Raw genomic sequence first — 17,130 nt, forward strand, 5'->3', positions numbered from 1 at the left:
AATAATAATTCTCTTGTTAAGTATTATAAGCCATAAAATGGTTCTGACTTTCCCCAAAATTTGAGTAGTCCGAAAATTGAAGTGAAAGTAAACTCCAATTCAATTCAACCCCTACAGATTTGGATATGATTTTATATAGTATGACTTGGATTCAAATATGGTTTTATTTTGTACGATCGAAGTTGGATCCAAGTCTAGGTCTGCATCCCAATTTTTTAATCTGATAAAATTAAGGATATATTTAAATGCAACCCCGGTCTAAACCTTTTAGGGTCATTTTAGAATGGAAGAAATTTAACCAAGTATTTTTGCATATCAAAGGGAAAAGGATGATTCAATTGTTGATGGGTGGTGTTCGGAGGCCCTGAAGTGAGCCAAACATTTTTCAATGTATGGGTTAAAAGTTTTAAAATGGCTTCTTTTTTTTTTTAAGGATGATCTCTATGATGAGGAGATCATTCTCACCTCATTCTAGAACTTCTAACCCCACCAAAAGTAATTTACAAAAATCAGACAGTTGACGATTCTTCAACTTGTAAATTAGGATTAAAAGTTTTGAAATGAGCTGATTTTTAGTGAGGATGATCTCTTCATCGTAAAGATCATCCTCTCAAAAAATCAGCCCATTTCGAAAATTTTAACCCTTGTGTTTGAAAATTGTTTGCCTCTCTTAGGGTCTCTTTAGGGCCTCCGAACACTCCCCATTGTTGATATACACAATTATAATTTTTCATTTTTTCAATATTTCAAGGTAGGGTCAGGATAAATTCTTCGAAACACTCAAATTCATATAGCATAGTAACAGAATGAACATTCAAATCAAACATTATGACTAAATTGACATTCTTTGTTTGTGATTTAATTACAAATCATTGAAATACACTGAAAATTACATTTACATCTTTAAAATTATGAATATATTGTTTACCATTAATTGTTCATAAACCATTGAAATGGATTGTTGTTAGGGTCGAAAAACTTAAGTTTGTTAAAAGAAGTGAGATAACGATGTTTAGGAAACTTCAAATATTTTGTTGAAGTAAGACAACATTAAGAAAGAAAGACATCATTATGAAAGAAAAGATTTGCGAAATGGTTATCTAGTTACCTCAAAAGTATTATAAAAAAATAAAAAGAAGGGGATTTAGAGGACGCCCTTACGGTAGGGTTCATTAAATATTTTTTCCTAATTTAATTAATGATACATATACATTAAATTTGAGTATTATCAAATGATCACAAATAAATAAATAAAAATATGGAGATGCACTCGTAATTGTAAAAAAATCAATTGAATAATGATTCTGACACCCCTGATGTGGCATGTGTTAGAACCATAAATTCTTTTTCTCAAGATACATACCTATACATGTATCCCAAGGGAAAAATCTATGGTTCTAACCCATGCCTCATATGAAGGCATATGGAAAAATCTATGGTTCTAACCCATGCCTCATATGAATTTGCATCAAGCGGGTGCACTAGAGGAAAAATCCCACATCATCCAATTAAACTGAATTTCCTTGATTATTGATTTTTTTTTTTTTCACCCGTGATAAAGGGCTCTGTTGGAATAAGGATTAATCTAAAGTTAGTTGGAATAAGGATTAATCTAAAGTTATGATTCTGCTTAAAATATCTTTGAAATGCTTCCCGACATTATAATGATCAATCAAATCATTCCAGACCATTTTCGAAATATTTTTTTAATGGAAAAATCCATCAGGCTCGGCTTTGAAAGAACACTAATGCTGGAGTGACATTTTTGGGTGACAAAAATGACATCTTGACATCAAAATGTCATTTTTGTCACCCAAAAATGTCACCCCAGCACGACTCATGAAGGAATTACCACCAAATGAAATGCAGTGTACTTTATAATGTTGTAATGAAATAGTAAGAGGAAACATCATCCAGTTGTGTACAGTTTCCAAATTATTGGAGTATCAATGTTTGTGGCCAAGCCTTGTAACTAGTCAATATTTGAATATGTTGGTACTGAGTAGATATCCTGCAACTTGGTTCCACAAGAAAAATTACCAGGACAGCAAAATATTGCAAAGCCAATAGGTATGCAATGGTTGCAGAAGAGAGAACATGGCAATGAACATAACCCAATAAGCCCCATTATGCCATCATCATCAAAAACCTTATCCCTTAATTGCACTTTATCCAGAGACACATCTTTTGTTGTTAAAAGTATGTTTATATATCTCAATCCATGTCTTTTGAAGCCCTTGACATGTTGAACCAGACTTTATGGTTTCAATTCTGCCATATAATCTCTTTTTCTTTCCTTTTTTGGAAGGTGAGCAGGCAACGTCAGGTTTTGAAGGTACGGGAGAAGAGAATGGTTAATGAAACCATCATCAAAATTCTTTGAACAATCGAGGTCTTCACCTAATTATAGCTTATGATATAAGTTGAAGGCTATTGCCATTGATGAAAAATAAAGTTTGAGATGAGCTTTCAGGACAGGGTGTGTCCCCACGGTGGGCAGAGGAATAGATGGCAGTTTGTATAATTTTTCCAAGCAAGGGGTATGTGCGCGAGGTAAGAAGGGGAGAATTCAACAATAGAGCAAGCTCTCAAGTAAAGATTAAATGAGAAGAACTCTCTTGAGGCGAAACTCCCCCCTTGGAACATCACAATAGAAAACAATAACAATGCATGTTTTTTAGAGATCTTGGGTTTATTATACCTATGGTCTAAGCAAAACATAGAGTTTGCAGGGACTTCTTTTGATGATTTTATTTTTAGATGGGACTCGTAATGTAATTAGTGTTTTTGTTTTTTCTTTCCTTGTTGTTCTTTTGAGGCTCTCTCGGCCTCCTTGTTCTCGGTTCTCCTCTTTGCAATATATTATACTTATCAAAAAAAAAAAATTGAAAACAATAACAATAACAACAAAAAGGAGAAAATTCATGAAGAAAGCGAAGATGGTAGAGATATTGAGGAAGGTCATTAAGAGGCTTGGAAGTGAGTTTCGAATTACATTTTTCTACATCTAGTATCAACTTTAACTCTATTTGTTTGCTCAAATATAAATGAACTGTCATATTCAAGAGCACATACCATGGTGTATGTTATTTGTGGACAATGTAGTATAAATTGATAAGACTAGAAGGGGAATCAACCCAAAATAGAACTATGCAGAGCTGAAAGAGTCCAAGATGAGGAATGCCTAGTAAGAATGGATGGTTCAGACATCCCTCGGAGCGATCACTTTCGTTAGCTTGGGTCTATTATACATAAGAATGAAGAGATTGAGGAAGATGTAACATATAGAATCAGAACTGAATGGTTAAAGTCGCACTACACTTCTAGAGTGCTATGTAATAAACACATATCAATCTTATTAAAAGGAAAATTTATAAGATGGTAGTAAGATCAGCCATGCTTTATGGAGCTGAATTTTGGACAACAAAGAAGCATCATATTAATAAATTGGGTGTAAGAGAGAAGAGGATCTTGAGATGCATAAGTTAAAAAAATAATAATCGAAAAATAAAATTAGAAATGATCACATTTAGAAAAATTGTAGCAAAAGCTCTATAAAAGTGATAAACTAAGAAAAAATTGACTGAGATGGTTTGGACATGTTCAACAAAGGCTGCTTACAACCCCAGTTACAAGAAATATTCAAGTTGAATGTCCTAAAAAAATGTGATTCAAGACACTGAAAGCATATATAAACTCACTTTCAATAACAAAAGATGCAAGTGGAACGGATGAACAAGAAGATTCATTTAGCTGATCCCAAAATCTTTGGGATAAGGGATTGTTATTGCTGTAAAGGGTTGAAAATTTTGCAGCATGACCAACAAAAATAGTGTAGTTTCCCAATCTAATTCCCTGTCATACAATAAAAGAACAGTATGGTAACTAATGCATGTGCATGTCCAAAGACAGCAAGCACGATATCCATTTCACACCGTCAACATGCAGTGGCCAAACGGTTGTACTGTGGGATTGAGAATCACTCCGTATAAAGGACTAAAGTCACCTCTGAAAAATATTTACTCAAAAAACACTTACCCACATTTGGAATTCTCTTATATCGGTAAATAACCCACAAAACTTCAACAGATACAAATATATTACAAAAAAAATGACCAATTTTTCTGCAAATTAATACCAATAGAAATTATTTATCAACTAGAGGAGGAGAAATTAATTCAACTGAGGAACACATCTTCCAAATAACATTATCCATGGGATTTTAAATATTGTTCAGGAAACACTGTCTTGGCTCAATTACCTTATTAAGTAGTTCAACATCTAGAACTAAGAATAAGAGTCATTTAACCAAGAACAAAAGCACCAGGGTCCTCCCTCATTTGATAGAATATGAAGTTATAACCAGAAGACATACTCCCCATAACAGGAATATATGAGCCCAATTACAAGTTAATTTTACCTGCCAAGTACCACGAATGCACGGCGAGGCTACCAAAAGACATAATATTGGCGAGCGATGACAACCCGTGAATCATCCCAAACTTCTTGTTCATGGCAGCAAGTTTTGGGTTTGCCTTTGCCCTTTCTCTATTCTTGGACCACCCAACTTCCTCTCCAATGTTCTCTTCTCTTTCGACTTTATGCCTTTGCTTCATCATCTACTCATAAAGAAAGCAAATTCACAAATTTAAAACAAAACCCATCAACCCATCTAACACATAAAACTTAAAAATCGCAGCTTTTCTTCAAGAATGATATTTAAATGCTTCAAAAAGCAAAAAACCAAATCGCCCATTATAATAGATCACATCGTACATATGCTTCAAAGATGTTTAGATTAACAGGAAATTAATTTATTACCTCAATCGTCATGGGCGTGAAAACAAATAAATTGGTGAGAGTGAAAGCGAAGGAAGAGAGCAGAAACCCTAGCTGATACTTCTCTGCAGAGGATGAAGATTTCCATGGATGAAGATAACTAAAGGACGCTACTGTTATCGCACAACAAACAGCTACCATCGAGAAATAGGCGGGAAACATCTTGCTTTGAAGATTCCCAAATTGATGCCTCGGAAGATGCCTAATTTTATTAACAAATCAATACGAAATAAAGGGGCTTTATTAGAAAAATAATGGATTACTTGAATCGTATCTTTTAAACAAGAAAAATCTGATTTCTAGGCTTTGGAAAAAAAAAAAGCTCGTAAATGTGAATTATTCACTTTTTGTTTTTTTTTTCAAAAACGCCCTTAAATCTAAAACAAGATGAAAGAAATAAATTTAGATGGGAATGGGATTACTTGAACATGATGATTCCGCCAATGAAGGTGACCCAAAGGGCTGCACCCCAAGCGGTTGAGAAGCTCAAGAGATGAGCGAGTTTCAGAGTGGCTGTGAGCTTGGATGAATGTCCACCGTCGGATGTTGATCCGAAGGTTTCGGGAGAGAAAAGGATTCCAAAGGCGAGGAAAGCTACGGCTGCAAGGAATCGAGTAACCCAAGCCATCTCTCTCTCTCTCTCTCTCTGTGTGCAAAGAAGACGAGTTGCAGAGACAACTACTTCAGTGTTTTTTTCAGAATAAATGGTTGCTCTTGGTTGGTGAGAATAAAATATCATTTCTCAAAATGCCATTAAACATCGACAAAATTACGAAAATGCAACGATTTCGGTCCTGTCGTACAAACTGCAGTGAAAGACTTTTTAGTCGTAAGAGCGGCATAGATAGCCATTGTGACTCGTGGCACCACATTAAGATGCCACGTAATACACGAAAGAAAGACCTTAAGACCTAAATGCCATTAACCTTATAACAAAATTACGAAATTATTACAATTTAGGTACGCATTCGGGGCTCCAAGGGTGGTTTCCAACATCGTATTCGTTGTGAAGCGCACATGAAGGGCACGTGCATCGGTGACTTGTAAGGACCGTTAATTGCCATGAAATCAACCCATCAAAAAAATCCAACTTCCAAGTTCAAACTTGTTGACTTTGAAAGTCATCAAAATGGATTATCTTAGTCAATGCTAGTTATTATAGGCTTTTGAAGATAAATCTTTGATAACAATCATCAATGGGTTTGAATAAAGATCATAGTATGTTGGCCTTGGTCAATATTTTAAGAAGAATAATGATTTTCTAAACCCTCGAGATACACAATCGCAAATTTTGATGGGAATATGCAATTGTGTATCCTGAGGAAAAAATCTATGATTCTTGCCCATGCCACGTCAAGGAGTGTATGTTAGAGGGGGTGTCAAAAAATAATGACTCTTTTAAGAATAATGATAATCTGACTCCCCCTCTAACAACCCCCCACCACCACCCACCCTGATTATGTGGGATGTCAATGGATAATCGAAATTCGAATTTGAAAAATCAAATATTATTCGAAATTTTCGAATATTGAATTCGGATTCGAATGTCATTTTAACATTCGAATGAGTTTCAGATACAAATTTGAATATTGCAATATTTGATTTGATAATATCCACTCCGATAATAATATATATTATGTATTTATGTTTTACAACAAAACTTTTATATATGTAAATATATAATGTTATATATTTGTGTCATATAACAAAATTTTATTTTTAAAACTTTATCTTCTCTTAATCACCTTAAACGCTAAAACGTAAGAACCAGACGACATTGATAGTGGATTTCGATCGAACTCCTTAACCACCATCTTCTCCGGTCGACGAGCATTAGGTACATATTCTCTCTCTCTCTCTCTGATCTGAACCAATCAGAGTGATTTTTCAAAGAAAATATGTGGGTTTCGACTGTACGAATTCCAACGCGTCTACTTCGCCCGACGAGCATCCAGCTACATATTCTCTCTCTCTCTCTCTCTCTCTCTTCTCTCTCTCTCTCTCTCTCTCTCTCTCTCTCTCTCTTTCCGATCTGAACCAATCGGAGTGATTTTTCGAAGGAAATATGTGGGTTTCGACTGTGCGAACTCTGACACGTCTTCTTCGCCCTGCAAGCATCCAACTACATATTATCTCTCTCTCTCTCTCTCTGTTCGATCTGGACCAGTCGGAGTGATTTTTCAGATGAAATCTATGGGTTTCGATCGTGCGAACTTCGAAAAATTGAGGATGATGGTATTTTGTAAGATTTTTCATCGGATCAGATATTATCGGATATTCGATATATTTTTCGGATTCGAATTCAAATAGTATTATTTTTTTTTAAATTTGAATTCGGATATAGTAGTATCCGATCGGATACCTATCCGTTGATAGCCCTACGGCTATGCATAGGATTATAGATTTTTTACCTAAGAAAAATACAACTGCACATATTTATGGGGATATGCAATTGTGTATCCAAAGAAAAAAAAAATCTATGGTTATATGCAAAGCCACATGGGGGACAGTATGTCATGGGGGAGTTAGAAAATCACAACTCATTTTAATGGCATTGAAAGAGGGACAAACTTGATCAAAGTTTTTTTTTTATATATATAACATATGGACATGGAAGTAATGATCAATGTGATCCATATCTAGGAAATCTAAATCATTGCCACACAAAAATTTAAACTTCTTGAACACTTCAATTTTTTTTTCATATAGTAAATCCATATATCATGAAAAATCATTAATAAATATTTACCTCTTGCCATGGTCTAGGGATTGTTGCTTTATTCTCTTGATTACATTGAAATGAACCGATTCTAATGGAAGTTTTTGTTGAGTACTTGGAATCTCTGAATGGTTGTTGTCTATTGTGCATTGTGATTTTAAAACCTTTACTAATAGAATATTTCGACGAATCTCTAATCTCAAAAGTCCTTTTCTCTTTTCTTGCTAACATGTGCATATAAAACTTCTTGTAGATGACATGTGCCAACCTTGTGTGCCATAGATCTAGTGATTTATTACATTATGTCTTAGAGTTGTGTTGGAGTAACATTGAAATTGACATTGTTTGAGACATTGGAGTGCACAGAACCATAGATGCTTCTCACTTGTATCTCGATGAAAAGCATCTATGGTTCTATAGACACATCCACGTGATGAAAAGCAAATGTTACTTCAGCATTTGCCTATGTCTTATCAACATATTTTGTCTCTACAATTAGTTAATACATATAGAATTTCCAACTTCTTTCCTCGCAAAATCGGAGTCTCATTAACTTGCATCTCCTGGAAGATTTTCATTTATTGCAACCCCAAATACAAGGAAATGACCCTCTACAATTATTTGTCGTATAGATAACAAATGTTTTGTTATATGGTCTAAAATGCAATAGATTCCAACCATAACAATAGCTAGGCAATCACGTTATTTCAATAAATGAATGTTATACGCATTGTCTCAACAAGTCACGATCCAAAATGGTGTCTCATTCCTATATTATCATCATATGGTGTCTATGTGGCGCATTTTTATTCGAGATTAAATACATTGGGCTTCGTATCATCTAGAAAACGGCTTGATTTGGAGTTCAATGTGTTTTAAACTCCAGCTAAAGCATGCCACATAGACATCGTCTCTTTTCTATAGAAACAAGATACCTTACTTTGATCCTGATTCTATTTCAATTTACAAAATGAGTACGGGTCCAATACACCCAAGGTGGAGGTTGAAACCCTCTTCCCACACCTCAATACATGTCACATAAGCTACAATCTTAGGTGACTTACATGGCATGTATTTTGATGAAAACGTTTCTAGATTTACAATTTTTACTAATCTAATACTGTTTTTACAATAGTTTATATGAAATTTGCACCCATGCACTAACAATGATCAACTCTTTGTGTAAAATAAAGATTTGATGTCAACCAAAAACAGAAAACTTTGCTAATTTTGTCTACCTTGCTTCCCCTGCATATGAATATTAACCAATTTTGTCAAGAGTAGTGATCCAGAACGGTTTTCCATTCTTACTGCAACATAAGGCAGCGTTTTGATTGGAGATCGAGCCAGGTATCATATAGAAAACGGCTTGGTTAGGAATCTATATGTTTTAAATTCCAACCAAAATAACAACCTTACCTAATCCTGATTCTTTTGTCTATTTCACCAGGTGATCTCCCTATAAATTTCTATAAGAGAAGTCAGAACTATAATTGTCCAACTTCATTCAGAAACTCCATGGAGACTCCAACATCAGTTGCACTTGTGGTAGGTGTCACCGGTATGGGTGGTTTGGGCCTAGCCGAGGCTTTGAAGAAGCCCAATGCCCTCGGTGCACCATGGAAAGTATATGGTGCAGCTCGACGCCCACTGCCAAGCTGGTTCCCATCTTCTATTGTTGATGAATACATAGCCTTCGATGCACATAACCTTGCTGACACCCACCAAAAGCTCTCTTCCATAGCTCATGAGGTGACCCATGTGTTTTGGGTAGCCCTACAGTTATGCGAGACCGAAGAATCCAATATCGCTGTCAATTCAGCCATGCTTTCCAATGTCCTCAAGGCCTTGATATCATCTACCACTTCTCATCTATGCCATGTGACCCTTCTAACAGGCACAAAACAATACATGGGTCCGATTTTTGATCAGGTCCATGGTGCAAAAGCAATTCCCCATGACCCACCATTTTCCGAGGACTTACCTCGGCTTCCATATCCAAACTTCTATCATGCTCTAGAAGATATCTTGGCTTCCTACTCGCCAACTTTCACATGGTCAGTTCACCGCTCCTCAATAATCCTTGGTGCATCATCGAGGACTAGATGCAATGCATTGCTCACATTAGTGGTATATGTGTTAATATGTCGACATGAGGGATTGCCCTTCAAGTTCCCCGGAAACCAATACACATGGGAGCACTTTTGTGATGCATCAGATGTTAGAGTGCTGGCCGAGCAACAGATATGGGCAGCGGTGTCAGACACGGCTAAGAATCAGGCATTCAATTGCACCAATGGTGATGTTTTTACATGGAAGAGCTATTGGAAAGTTTTGTGTCATATCTTTGAGGTTGAGTTTGTACCATTTGATGATACAGAGAAGTTCGATTGGGTGGGAGTGATGATGAATAAGGGGAAAGTGTGGGACACCATTGTCGAAGATAATGGGCTATGCAAAACGAAGCTTGAGGAGATCACTTGCTTCTATGAGCTAAACACAGTTTTAAACTTCAAGTTTCAGCATGTTTCTAGCATGACCAAGAGTCGAGAGTTTGGGTTCTTTGGGTATGCGGACACACTCAAATGTACAGGGAAATGGGTGGAGAAACTAAGAGAGATGAACATCATCCCAAGAACATAAGTGATGTCGATCTCTCCATGCCCATCCCATTCTATCTAATGAGTGGTATCCATTATAATGATAGAAGTGATTTACATAGCAAATAAATGTATGTTCATGTAGCATGATCGAAGCTGTTTTCATAACAATAACATTTAAATAAGAGTGCAATATTTAAGAATTAAGATACTATGCGCCCCGTCTATTACGTAATCAAAATTTTCCCCATTTGATCTTTTAACATGAAATCACTCTTTCAAGGAGAATCACAAAATTCTCTTGAGTGACTACGATATTTGATCGGAGAGCCCTTGGGCTTCGATTCCATATTTGTTGTTAACAAAAATTTGTGCTAAGCCATTTAATGAATCTTAGAGTGACATATTACATGACAATTTGTTTTGAACAACTAATTAATTAAATTTAAACCTTCCTATTCCTATTCTTGTTCTAACCCATTTACTCAAACCATTAGTCCACCCCCCACCTTTCAAAATCTCTACGCCACCTCTACTACTCAATCCCACAATCAATTTTTTTGGGAATATTACTTAAAGGACCCTCGCAAAAGGGTTTCATTATAAATAGTCCCTAAGTTTTCGGCGGTAGCTTGACAAGACATTTAGTAAATCTTTTCTTTCTAAATGGTCCTTGGACCTCATCTCCAACATTTCTCATGATTGAATGCCCTAATTGTTCGAACTCATCGTTTTCATCCAAAAATTGGATTTTTGACATCTCAATCAAGTTTCAAATACTCCATTCCGTCGAAAAGGATTTAAAAAAGAAGAAGTCATTTTTTGACAAAAATCGGGATTAAACCACAATTAATCGTTATTTTTTGAAAAATCAAAGATTTTTTCAAAGACTTCATGATTTTTTGAAAAAAATTGTGAATAATTAACAACTACTAAAATCATGATTTAGTCACGTCTTTTCAAAAAATCGCAGATTTTCGTCACTATGTAGCTAGTAGGACTCTTATGAGTGATAGAGAGATCTATTGGAACACCAAATTTTACTTATAACAAACCAATGCATTACCCTGCGTAGTGCACACGCAATTGTTTATTGGCATGGACTGTATGCACTTACTTTTTTGCTCATTCACCCCCTTTTCCAATAAATCGCTAAATTACTCGTCACACTCACAGCCACTTAGAAAAAAAAAAAAGACATTTTTCGTTCGATAGGAAGCTAATGAAAATTTACATTGCACTCAGTAGGATCTTACTGAATCCACTTAAAAGGATTTGGTAGGAACTTAACGACTGGCAAATTTAGTACTAACATACCAAATGAAGCTTTGTTTGATTTTTTATCTTTTTATCTCTTCACAGATTTTCTAACAACTACTACATTAAGAGTTGGAGTTTCCTCGATCATTGTTAATCTATTTTACAAGTTCTAAGGGTATTGTTTTTTGTATCATGAAACCAAAACTTATGTATGTTAAGAAACGAAGAAGAAGAAAAATGAGAAATTGAGATATACGAATGAGAGAGAAGAAGAAGGAATTTGAGATCCAGTAGGGATGGTGGGTGAAAGCAATAAAGTGGGTGTATCGAAAATCATAGTGTTTGATAACTTGTATCCACTAGATCCTATAGCTCTTGAAAAAGAAATTAAATCCAACAATTATAAATCATTCTTATGACAATGTTAATATCAATGGATGCACTTCACCAATCAAACTGATCTTTTGTGTGTAGATTCACCAAAGGGATGGACACACATTCATACAATCAGTGGTTCACCCAAAAATGCCATGTGGCATAAAATGGGGTGCCACCTTACCTTGGTTAGGCACGGGACACCATTCTGGATCCTTACTCTTTCTTTAATTCTTGGATAATGGATACAATTAAATACAGAAAATATTATTCATATTTCATAGGTTTAAGCAAAATGGTTCTTCAACAATTAAATTAAGTTCAAATACATGAAATTAAACCTTATTTTCATGAATGTAAGAGTGTAAACCTCTTTCTTGAGAAGCCCTTGAAGGAACCTATTCAATCTGCAATATTATTATAATTCAAACATAGTTAATCAAAAATCTTTTTTTTCTTTGAATCTTTTAAATAACATTAAATGAGTTTCTCTCCATTTCTCTTGTTGGAATTGTTAAGTGGGGAGAGAAGAGAGAGAGAGAAAAAAAAAAGTTGAGTTTTCTCTCTCCAAAAGTAGAGAGAAGAGGAGAGAAACCCTTTTAAAATATATTATAATTCCAACTCCCTCTTTTAAGATATTTTAAATTTTCAAATTGTCCTAATTTCTCTCATGTAGGAGAGAAATTGAGTTTCTCTTCTCTCCACTTCTCTCAATCCAAGCAAAGGGTAAACAGAAGAAAATGTGCTAGATCTTAGAACTCACTGGGGTATCTCCACCAGATGTACAAGTCGGTCTTCGAGGGGGGAGTTGTTGGTGAGGCGTCCGCTATGGATTTCCATGTCAGCTCAATCATATAATGCATTTGCCAATTATATCATAATAATGAATAAAACCATATAGCATTTTGAAATAATACCTTTAATTTTGGACGTAAAGTCTCTACCGCTGCTCTCGATTTTTGACCCAACCCTGCTCCTTGCTATGGATGAATAAATTTTAAAAAGATGATGAAATATTAGTCAACATTAAAATTTCTTTTTTCTTTTTTCTTTTTTCTTTTTTCTTTTTTTAAATTAACTTAAAACCACAACTCTGTCACGAGGGCTATTATTTTTTAAAACAATTATACTTAAGTTAGGGTCGAAAAAATTAATGCATTATGGTGTCAAAGTCGTGGTGTGGAATCAATTAATCACTTAAACCATTTTTATGGGAATTACCTTGCCTAAAGCCCAATCGGCTGAATCAAAGAAAGCGCGTTCGTGATCCTGAAATATTAAAAATTGTTAATCTGATAAGAGAGAAAATATTTAAAATAAAATAGAGCTAAATTAGCAGGACTTCTATATATAGGATAAACAAGTTTCTTGATTGAGCTTACCTTTGAGATGAGGGGCTTTTTTTTGGGCACAAGTCCTCCATATTTCTTCCCTGAGGAGCTGCCCTGTTGTAATATTAAATAGAAATTATAACTTATAAATCTCAAAAATATAATATTTAAAATCAAGCTTTAAAATGTCATATTGATTGATAAAAAAAATCAATACGATATCGACTGATACATTCGATACAAACTAATACATTCTGATACATACCCGATACATTCATTGTTTCATATCAATCATTCGTCCAATTTTGATACATTAAATATTTAGCAATTGAGATATTTTTCCTGTTTAATAATGAATTATTTTTTACCAAACAAGTACCATTTACTTTTAAGTTGAAATAAATTATAAAAAATAAATGTCCCATTTTAATAAAAATTAAACAAATATATATAGTCATGACCATATAGTAAAATTTTCATGTCTCCTCAATACTTAAAAATATTATACTTTCCCCAAAAAAAAAAATTCTCAAATCGAATGGCTAGGAACCACCGATCAGGTTGATGTTCAGACGTTTGTAGCTCATAAAACGGTAGTATTGCAGTGGGCCACTATGTTGGCCAAGTAAAATGACATCGTACCTAACCTAACAACATGTATTTATACTCTCATGATCAGGTAAAAATGAAGACAATATTTTAACTTGCATACGACAAATGTCGGTGGCCCATTCGTTACAGGATTGAAGTACGGAAACAAAATAGTCAATTTTGCTGATCATTCACCGTTTCTTGTACTTATACAAGATCTGTTTTTATGATAATGCCGAAGTAACATTAACATGTGGTGGTGCACGCATAACCATAGATGTTTTTCAGTGAGATACGAGTGAAAAGCATCTACGGTTACATGTGCACCGTCACATCAGAATGTCAAGTCGATGTACATTTGAATGTTACTCCAACACGTCTGTTGTTCTTAGTGTGAATTTTTTTTTTTTTTTTTCAAATAATGCTGAAGTGACTTCAATATTGTACCTCATATCGCACATTGTGAGAGTGTGTATAACCATAGATGTGATATGAGTTACAATCGCATAGTCACCTCAGCACTAATATTTTGGCTTATTTAATAAAAATTCAGAAATTCTGCCGACAGTTTAGAGGAATGATTTTTTCTTAATGTCTTCTATCACATCAAAGTTTTGATATAACCACCCATTCTTGTTTATAATCATTAAATGGGATGCACATGGACCTCACAAAAATTCCAATCCTTCGACTTTAAACCGTCATTTTCATTGGTTCGAGATGTTTTTTTTGTTTTTTTAGAGGCTTTATTCCCACTTCAACTTTTGCTAATGCCACCCTAATTCTTATGTAAATGACATATACCTTGAGGTGGTGTTAACAAAAGTTGGTGTGACAATAGTAACTCTATCTTTCTTTTTTTTTTTTTCCTTGGTGTGTACAACAAGTAAAAAATAGAAATTAATTGGAGAGAACTTGTGGTCTTGGTCACCTAAGAACCACAAGCTCTACAAGGTCTAATCCTATAGCACATTTTTGAAATATTTAAATAACAAAATGATTCCATGGTGGTACAATGTACCATTATACTTGGTCCACTGGCACATACACAAATGACCGTTAATCAGAGATCTACAATCAGTGGTGGGCCCTAATAGGTGATTTTCCTTTTACCATCGAACTATCTTTTTCATAATAATAAAAAAAAATTCAAAATTCAGGGATCATAGGCAAATGGGTTGTGGTAATATAAACCAAAAAAAAAAAAAATTGTTGGATTTAATTTTCTAGTTATATTATGAGAGTTGTTATTGCCACACCAACTTGTACTAATGCCACACCAAATCCCATGTAAATCACGAAAAAAAAATTGCACGCTGTTGGTGTGGCAATAGAAACTCTCCATACTATTGGTAGAGATTAATTTGTTATTTTTTTTTTTCTTTTACTATTGTTAATAAATATCAAAAGAAAAGGAACAAGAGAACCAATTTAGTAATTTTAATTTGTTAATGTTACCTCCTCGTCTTGGGAAGCCATGTACTCTTCACCTCTGTTACAGTCCGACATCTCTAGCTCTCCTGTTTCATAATCCATCACTTTTTTTTAGAGATAGAGAGATTTCTTCACAAACAACAATATAATTTCTTTGTGAAATAAATTAAAAATATTTTTTTTTTGAAAGAGAGAGAGAGAGAGAAAGAACTTGCCTTGTTGTTGTAGAGGAAGAGATAGAGGGGAAGGAGCAAAGAAGGAAGATAAGAAATGGGAGAAAGAAAGGAAAGAAGAGAGCGAGAAACAAATAAGAAGAAAAGAATATAATTAAGATGGCTTGGAGAGTGGAACAAGTAGCCAATAAAAAGGAACCAAAAGCGAAAGATGGGTGGATTTGGTACGATTCACAAGGTAACAGTAGATACTAGATAGGGGGAGTTAAGTTTTGATGCCATTCCTTTGCATCAACAAATATATACAATTCTAGCTGAAAAGAACAAGTGGTTCTTTCAATATTAGTTCTAGAAATAATATTCAAAGTCAACTAAAACAACCCTTGATTCTAAAATCAATTTCAATATTTTGAGATATTATCATGACCCAAAAATGCTTGACTTTGACCCATTAGTATTCATCTATTGGTTTGGACTTGTGTACCCACAAAAATAAATTTATTCGACGACACATTATTGTTTTTATTTTTATGAAGGGTGTTCGAACTTACGTCTGAGTAAGGGCGATCGAAAGAGTCAAGGCATATGGGTCCCTCCCTCAAGCATGTGCAACGTTCCCACAACACATGCATAGGATAAGTAAGGAAGGTGTGCCCTCACATCGTTAGTAGAGTCTTTGTCACACATTTTATTCTCTTTTCTCGATTATTTTCTCTTGTGAATGGTGAGGAGGCACTTGTCCTGCTTATCTCCCTTTCTTATGACGATCTTCCAACATCGTAATAAATTCTAATCATGTGCACTTCTTCACGGGATCTAATGAGCAGACACCGTGTAAGCAAGGAGTATAAAGACAATGATCATACGACACATGTTCTATCAATATTATACGTCATCAACTTGTAACACATGTCCTCTAACAACTTACGCCATCAAGAAAGGTTTTGTAATGTTGAGATTATAATTTGTGCCTGACCTTTGTAATGTTCTAAAATGCATTTTAATCTTTAATTAGGGTGTGATAAATAATTCAAGAAATTTAGGTAAGAAATAAATAATTGGGGTGCCAATAACAACTCTCAATATTGTTTTTCAATGGATCACCAAAAGATTGTCACAGAATTTCTACAACAAATTCTTGTAGAATTTTTTGTTGCTATAAAATAGATATTCAAGACAATTAACATAGACATGTTGATTTTAATTTCTGTGGACATTTGTATCGTTTTCAATGAAAAATAGGGTAGACTAACTTTCTTTTCTCTAATAAGATAAAAAAAATTATTTTATTTTTTCAAATGATAAATGTTGACTACAAGTCTCCTTAATAAGATAGTCTTCTACAAAATTTAAACTAAACCTTACAAACCAAACCATCACATCTATCCATAATTGTTTCTCTCTATTTCCAAATGGAAATCCAAAGAAGGGAAGGGTCAAGTTACAAGAGGCTGCAGTCCTCCCAATCTGTTTCTTTGTCTTGGATTTTTAGTCTAACCCTCCTATAGATTCCCATTTCCTTCAGTTGTTTTCTTTCAAAATCAGCTATCTATTTGTCATTATGTCTGTAGAATCTCTACCTTACTTCATACAAATAATTATAATTTTATCATATTAAAATTTAAGTTTAAAATAAAATAATTTACTAATCTGTTTCTTACAATTTGGTTTTCAAAAGTAATTTTTATCTTTTCGAAAATATTTTTCTTAAGTTACATTTAATTATTAGTAATGATTTTCTAACTCAAAAATTTTCATTCAATTGGCTGACATGACAACAACACAGAATCGTTGATCTTTTTCTTCTA

General features: G+C 34.3%; 2 protein-coding genes and 1 pseudogene across 3 annotated transcripts; 1 reads left to right on the plus strand and 2 right to left on the minus strand.

Annotated features, from left to right (window-relative positions):
- Nucleotides 1-4,177: 4,177 nt before the first annotated feature.
- On the minus strand, nt 4,178-5,528 carry LOC147383516 (Late embryogenesis abundant protein (LEA) family protein). The gene is made up of 3 exons (XM_086428687.1): nt 5,262-5,528; nt 4,822-5,041; nt 4,178-4,619 (listed from the first exon to the last, which is right to left on the minus strand). Exons 1-3 carry the CDS (start codon nt 5,465-5,467, stop codon nt 4,404-4,406), a joined length of 642 nt encoding a protein of 213 aa, XP_086284813.1. The 5' UTR covers nt 5,468-5,528; the 3' UTR covers nt 4,178-4,403.
- Nucleotides 5,529-8,385: 2,857 nt separating this feature from the next.
- On the plus strand, nt 8,386-10,365 carry LOC147383517 ((S)-8-oxocitronellyl enol synthase CYC2 pseudogene; annotated as a pseudogene). Its single transcript, XR_015173717.1, has 2 exons — nt 8,386-8,908; nt 9,009-10,365. The product of XR_015173717.1 is annotated as a (S)-8-oxocitronellyl enol synthase CYC2 pseudogene (transcript).
- A 1,674-nt stretch (nt 10,366-12,039) lies between these two features.
- Nucleotides 12,040-15,560, minus strand: LOC147383518 (cAMP-regulated phosphoprotein 19-related protein). The gene is made up of 7 exons (XM_086428689.1): nt 15,365-15,560; nt 15,174-15,235; nt 13,176-13,238; nt 13,015-13,062; nt 12,711-12,773; nt 12,557-12,619; nt 12,040-12,200 (listed from the first exon to the last, which is right to left on the minus strand). Exons 2-7 carry the CDS (start codon nt 15,222-15,224, stop codon nt 12,192-12,194), a joined length of 297 nt encoding a protein of 98 aa, XP_086284815.1. The 5' UTR covers nt 15,225-15,235; nt 15,365-15,560; the 3' UTR covers nt 12,040-12,191.
- Between the last annotated feature and the right edge of the window lie 1,570 nt (nt 15,561-17,130).

Source organism: Akebia trifoliata, chromosome 16, assembly GCF_017979445.1.
Source record: "Akebia trifoliata isolate Shusen 1 chromosome 16, ASM1797944v1, whole genome shotgun sequence".
Lineage (NCBI taxonomy): Eukaryota > Viridiplantae > Streptophyta > Magnoliopsida > Ranunculales > Lardizabalaceae > Akebia > Akebia trifoliata.

Bases quoted from the DNA above. Each gene is read 5' to 3' on its own strand.
- LOC147383516 (XM_086428687.1), bottom strand. From the start codon at position 5,467: ATGGCTTGGGTTACTCGATTCCTTGCAGCCGTAGCTTTCCTCGCCTTT. The intron at 5,042-5,261 runs GTAATCCCATTC...TAATAAAATTAG, and splicing joins GGCGGAATCATCATGTTCAA to GCATCTTCCGAGGCATCAAT. The intron at 4,620-4,821 runs GTAATAAATTAA...CTTTATGAGTAG, and splicing joins TCACGCCCATGACGATTGAG to ATGATGAAGCAAAGGCATAA.
- LOC147383518 (XM_086428689.1), bottom strand. From the start codon at position 15,224: ATGTCGGACTGTAACAGAGGTGAAGAGTACATGGCTTCCCAAGACGAG. The intron at 13,239-15,173 runs GTAACATTAACA...ATATTACAACAG, and splicing joins TGGCTTCCCAAGACGAGGAG to GGCAGCTCCTCAGGGAAGAA. The intron at 12,774-13,014 runs GTAATTCCCATA...ATTCATCCATAG, and splicing joins CCGATTGGGCTTTAGGCAAG to CAAGGAGCAGGGTTGGGTCA.